General features: G+C 39.8%; 1 protein-coding gene across 1 annotated transcript; it reads left to right on the top strand.

Annotated features, from left to right (window-relative positions):
* Positions 1-1,082: 1,082 nt before the first annotated feature.
* Positions 1,083-3,630, top strand: LOC114459374 (NLR family CARD domain-containing protein 3-like; the record flags this gene model as incomplete). Its single annotated transcript, XM_028441645.1, has 4 exons — positions 1,083-1,132; positions 1,332-3,165; positions 3,243-3,416; positions 3,504-3,630. Coding segments are annotated over exons 1-4 (2,172 nt in total), but the record flags the coding sequence as incomplete, so codon positions are not given.
* Positions 3,631-6,658: the final 3,028 nt, after the last annotated feature.

The following is a 6,658-nucleotide window of genomic DNA, read 5'->3' as shown; positions in this document are numbered from 1 at the left end:
GGGTTTGCAGTAGCGGTTTTTGCACATACACTGGTCTACAATGCATTAGCCATGGAATGTGAGATAAAACTTGTACTGGGCTTAACCTTAGACACGTTGATCCAAATACCTGTTTTAGGTATTACCACTCACTCCTTCCCTCTATCCACAGCCACAAGCATTTTATCTAAGCTTCACACTTGTCACCAGACTGGCTTAAGTACACAACAAGCCCAGACTAAGTGGACCTGAACCTGCACCCAGCTGTGTGTCCTTTAGAAGTCCAGGTTTTTCCACACTGATAAAGCACCAGTAAACATGACTCAGCACTTTTGATTGAATATGGTTGTTATTTGAAGTGGTGTTGATGTAAATCTCAGCAAACGGTGGAAGGTGAAAGAGAAAAGGCTTTGTAGAAATGGTCTCCAGTGTGTAGGTGAGTCTTAGACAGCTTGTGATCTTCGGATTTGTGAAGGATTGAAGCCAAATAAAGCCTCAGTCCAACAGACTTGTTCTCCTGTTCAGTGGAAACATGCTGAGATGTTCCACACGTGAGCTGAGCTCCAAAGGCTGCTCCACACTCACTGCACTGTGGCTCTGCAGGACATCACCCACTGTTACTGATGTTCACATGATGTTAGCAGAGCTTCCTGTGCTTTCCTCCAGCTGCTCCTCAGCATGTCTGGGTGTCTGTGTCTTCTCCACAGCAGCTTGGAGGGTGTGGATGGTTCCTATGGAGCTGATCCTGACTCCATCTTTATGGTGTGTACGTCTACAAAGACACTAAACCTGTGTCAGCCTGTGATCAAACCACTGTACACACACACACACACACACACACACACACACACACACACACACACACACACACACACACACACACACACACACACAGATGATTGCATCAGACCTTCACTCATCACCTTTAATGTACTTGTGTTCCAGCTGCTGGAGGACAACATCATCAGCTTTGTTAAGGCTGAACTCAAACACATGCAGAAGATTGTGGATGGAGATGATCCAGAGTGCTCAGAGAGTCAGATGAAGGGTGAAGATGAGGAGCAGAAGAGGAGCAGGGAGGCCTTTCTAAACATCACACTGTATTTCCTGAAGAGGATGAAGCAGGAGGAGCTGGCTGAGCGTCTGCAGAGCAGTAAGAGCATGTGAACATCTTCACTGTGAGGAACATCACATGAAGGACACAAAGCTGGATTTTCTTTTTCAATGCATGATTCAATCAGTCACATTTAATCTGAGGAACCATCCAGACTGAGAACATCACACACTTTGATCTCCAATGTTCAAACCTGCACTGACCTCTCCATTCTAACATTAGGTTTGTCTTCACTCAGGAACAAAGGCTCATCCATACCAACGTGAGCTGAAGTCCAAGCTGAAGAAGAAGTTCCAGTGTGTGTCTGAGGGCGTGGCTAAAGCAGGAAGTCCAACCCTCCTGAAGGAGATCTTCACAGAGCTCTACATCACAGAGGGAGGGGGTGGAGAGGTCAACCAGGAACATGAGGTCATACAGATAGAAACAGCATCCAGGAGATCAGACACAGCAGAAAGAGCCATCACACTAGAAGAGCTCTTTAAAGCCCCTCCTGGAAGACCTCGACCAATCAGGACAGTGATGACAAAGGGCGTGGCTGGCATTGGGAAAACACTCTTAACACACAAGTTCACTGTGGACTGGGCTGAAGACAAAGCACAGCAGGAGGTCCACTACACATTCCCACTGACCTTCAGAGAGCTGAACGTGCTGAGGGGGAGGAGCTTTAGCTTGGTGGGACTTGTTGATCACTTCTTCTCTGGAAGCAAAGAAGCAGGAATCTGCAGCTTCCAGGACTTCCTGGTTTTGTTCATCTTGGATGGTCTGGATGAGTGTCGGCTCACTCTGGACTTCCTCAGCACTAAGACCCTGACTGATGTCTCAGAGTCCACCTCAGTGGAGGTTCTGCTGATAAACCTCATCAGAGGAGAACTGCTTACATCAGCCCGCCTCTGGATAACCACAAGGCCTGCAGCAGCCAATCAGATCCCTCCTGAGTTTGTGGACATGGTGACAGATGTCAGAGGTTTCACTGACCCTCAGAAGGAGGAGTACTTCAGGAAGAGGTCCACAGATGAGGAGCAGGTCAGCAGGATCATGTCCCACATCAGGACGTGTCGTAGCCTCCACATCATGTGCCACATCCCACTCTTCTGCTGGATCACTGCTACAGTTCTGGAGGACATCTTGAAGAGCAGAGAGGAGAGAGAGCTGCCCAGGACTCTGACTCAGATCTACAGCCACTATGTGGTCCTTCAGAACAAAGTCAAGATGGTGAAGTTTGATGAAGGAGCTGCCACAGATCAACACTGGAGTCCACAGAGCAGAAAGATGATAGAGTCTCTGGGAAAACTGGCTTTTGAGCAGCTGCAGAAAGGAAAGCTGATCTTCTATGAGAGTGACCTGGCAGAGTGTGGCATGGACCTCAGAGCAGCCTCAGTGTGCTCAGGAGTGTTCACACAGGTCTTCAGAGAGGAGAGCAACCTGTACCAGGACAAGGTGTTCACCTTCATCCACCTGAGCCTTCAGGAGTTTCTGGCTGCTCTTCATGTCCATCAGACCTTCATCAGCTCTAAAGTCAACCTGCTGGAACATCAACCACAGAATAAGTCATGGATGCTTTTATTTCAAAAACCAATTCTGAACCTTCTCCATAGTGGAGATCAGCCTGACTTAAACCTTCTCCACCAGAGTGCTGTGAACGAGGCCTTACGGAGTCCAAATGGACACTTGGACTTGTTCCTCCGCTTCCTGCTGGGTCTTTCACTGCCGACCAATCAGAGGCTCCTACATGGCCTGCTGACACAGACAGGAAGTCACTCACACACCAATCAGAGAACAGTTGAATACATCAAGGAGAAGTTGAGTGAGAGTTTGTCAACAGAGAGAAGCATCAACCTGTTCCACTGTCTGAATGAAGTGAATGATCACTCTCTGCTGGAACAGATCCAACAGTCCATGAGATCAGGACGTCTCTCCACAGAGGAACTGTCTCCTGCTCAGTGGTCAGCTCTGGTCTTCATCTTACTGTCATCACAAGAACATCTGGATGTCTTTGACCTAAAGAGTTTCTCTCCTTCAGAGGAAGCTTTTCTGAAGCTGCTACCAGTGATCAAAGCCTCCAAGAAAGTTGAGTATGTGACTTTAGAAGAACATGTCTTTAATTATCTCACAGACAAACATCTGTAAGGTTTCTCTGATTCTTCATCAGGTTGAGTTTCTGTGGTCTCTCAGAAAGAAGCTGTGCAGCTCTGTCCTCAGTCCTCAGCTCTCAGTCCTCCAGTGTGAAACATCTGGACCTGAGTAACAATGATCTGCAGGATTCAGGAGTGAAGCTGCTGTGTGAAGGACTGAAGAGTCCTCACTGTAAACTGGACTCTCTCAGGTCAGTGGATCACATGTTCCATCAACATTGTCCTGTTCCTCGTCTCCTCACTTGTTTCCTGAGTTGTGGATGTTTTTCTGATTCCAGTCTGTCAGGTTGTGTCATCACAGAGGTGGGCGGGGCTTCTCTGGCAGCAGCTTTGAGCTCCAACTCCTCCAGTGTGAGAGAGCTGGACCTGAGCTACAACCATCCAGGAGACTCAGCAGTGAAGCTGCTCTCTCAGATACTGAACACTCTGAGGTGAGACACATCACAGCAGCTCATCACATGTTCACATCAATCCCCATCACATGTGTGACAGAGAGCTGTATCAGAGGAATGTGATGAAGGTGTGAGAGGTGGGACACTAAAGGAGAAGGACTGGGACAGGTTAGAGGGATGAAGGACAGAGATAAGAAGGTAGTGAGGAGTGAGGAGAGGCTGATGGAGAACTATGAGGAGCTGATGAAGGAATGAGAGAGAAGATCAGAGGAGGTGGAACCAATCAGTGATTATTGTGTTCATACAGAAATATAAATATATCTTATGAAATTATATTTTAATTATTACTCTGACACAAGTTATCAAGTCAAAAAATTAGAGATGAACTGAAATGTAAATTACTGGTCCAAAACCAAAATAAACATTTCCAGCTCTGAATGTTACTAACCACTAAAATTAAAACATTGTAATAGTATAAATGATTACCAATGTTTCAAATAATCAATCAATTAAAGGTTGGTTAGGGGAAATTAAGATAATGTGCTCTGAAAAAGGAACAAAGAAAATCCATCATGTGTAGCAGCTGTAAACCTGTAAAACTTTGACCAATGAAAAAGGAAGTTTTTTTTTAATTTATAAACCAATTACGTCTTTCTGTCTCCCTGCTCGTTCTCCACCCCTCGCGTGCACGAGCCCACACTCCTAGTGCATCATTGGTGACAGACTTAAAACAGAGTTTTTAGTCACGTTTAACATACAGTATAAAATGATAAAGTTTAGTGTTTACTTACTGCTGAATGAGACGACGTAGTTTCTACACAATACAAACAATGAGCTTAGATCCACTTCTGCAGCAGCAGTGCTAATGCATGTGAGTGAGACAAAGCACAGAGGGGAGGGGGGTAAGCTACATTCAAAATCATGCTAGCTTTAGAAAATCACTTACCCTGCCTTTAAAATATGAATTTATTTATTTAGCACTGACATTCCAACAATGCATAATATAAAATAGAATAATACAATGTTTAACTTGACCCACTCATACAATTATTAAAACAGAAATATGTATGTTTTTAAAACATTTTAAATTTATTTCAAACTGTAGACTTCTGTTACAAATATCATTGTTTAACAATTGTTAGAGTTTTCGAGCTAACTCTGGTGTTCAGTACCTGAGATTTCATACAGAGAGACATAGTCAGAGGTTTTGCTGAATCAATCAATCAATTTATTAGAGATGAACAGAAAATGAATCAACAAGTCATAACAAGTCAATAGAAGAACAGACACTCATCTAAAACACAGCTGTGGTCCTCAGGGTCTGCTCACTCCCTGGACCCCAAACATAGATTTATCAGTGTTTTTATATATTTAGAAATCAAATGATCAGCTCCTTGTAATTAGTTAAAGATGTCATTTACTGGTGATTTAAAGCAATACAAATTATGTTTAAGATTTATTTATTTATTTATTATTATTGATCATTTAGGGGTCTATGGTGTCTGTTTATTTGATTTATTTAGGTATATAGAACATGAGTTGTTCAACATGTATTAAGTTTAATTTTAAAATATAATTATTCTTATTTGTTAATGATTTAGACTTTGTGCATTTTGGGTCAAACTGACATTTTAGTGTTAATCTGATTGTCTTGTTTATATCTGATTTGTCTCTTCATTTACGTACATAGTTGTGTTGTTTTTAGATTTAGATTAAGTTGAAATCAGAAGTTCTGAAACTGTTTGTCCTTGTTCTGAAAATAACAGCTAACAAGTTGATCTGAATAGATTTTATGAATAGATTTATTGAGTATAAAGATATATAATTATAGTATTACACACAAAAAGAAACCATGAATAATAATCCATTCTAACATTTCCTCTCTTCACACTGTTTAACAGTGTGACTATATAAAATTATGAATAAGACAAAATATTTAATTCAGATTATATTTTAATATGTTATATTAACGTTATTTGGAAATTATAATATCAGGTTACTTAATGTAAGCTTGTTAATTTATTTTAACCTTATTTTATTTCAAGTTATATTATTATTTTGTTTACCATTGTTAGAGTGGGACAAAAACCTTTATTTAACTTTATTACATTTATTTGGATTTACTGTTAGACTATGTTTTAATATAAGAATTAATATAAAAAAATTTTTAAGTAGAACAGAACAGAATACAAACATGATTTGTGTTTAAATTGAATATACATAGTAAACTTGAAATTAGCCACTTATATTTATCTGTACAAACAATAACTGAATACATGATCATCAAAATCAATCTTATAAAACATCACATGATTACAAAAGGTGTTGTAAGATTTATTCAATACATATTTTATAATTTCTTTATTACATACAACCACAGTGTGGTGAGTCTATGATTGCTATGTAGTGTGTGTGTATTTTATTTTAATATCACTTCTCTTTCCATGTGAATGTGAAAACCCACAGCAGGAACCTTAACTGATTGATTGATTGATTCTTATTTATTAGTGAGGAAAAATACATTCACGGTCCTGCCTGCCCACAGCGACCAATCAGGAAATGACTTTCAGAAATTAATATATGGAAGCTTTTGAAGCACAAACGACAAAAACATGTGATCACCCTCTAATATAAACTGTGTATAAATAATCTATCAATATAATATAGAAACTTTTGTTGAATAAAAATCAATTGAAACACAGTGATATCGCTTACTCATTTACTCATTACAATTATATGAATCCATATTTGTTAATTAGTGTTATTCTATCAGCTGTTCTATTTCCTAACTGAGCAGGTGGTTTGTTTCAGATTATTTTAATTTATATTTAAAGTAATTTATCGTTGCCCTCTCTTGTAACTTATTATATTTATTAAAAATAAATAAATCATAATTAAATTTTAACATATACGTCCTCGACTAAATCAAATTCTTATCCAATGGTTTCTGTTCTCAGCTGGTGATGTTTGTATCATGTGAACAAAAAACTACATTTATATACATTTCAAAGGTTGATTATAATTTTTTTAATATTTCAAGT

This window comes from Gouania willdenowi, unplaced genomic scaffold (genome assembly GCF_900634775.1).
Source record: "Gouania willdenowi unplaced genomic scaffold, fGouWil2.1 scaffold_309_arrow_ctg1, whole genome shotgun sequence".
Classification (NCBI taxonomy): Eukaryota; Metazoa; Chordata; class Actinopteri; order Blenniiformes; family Gobiesocidae; genus Gouania; species Gouania willdenowi.
Note: the sequence above shows the minus strand (reverse complement) of the source record. Positions and strands in the feature narration are given on the sequence as shown.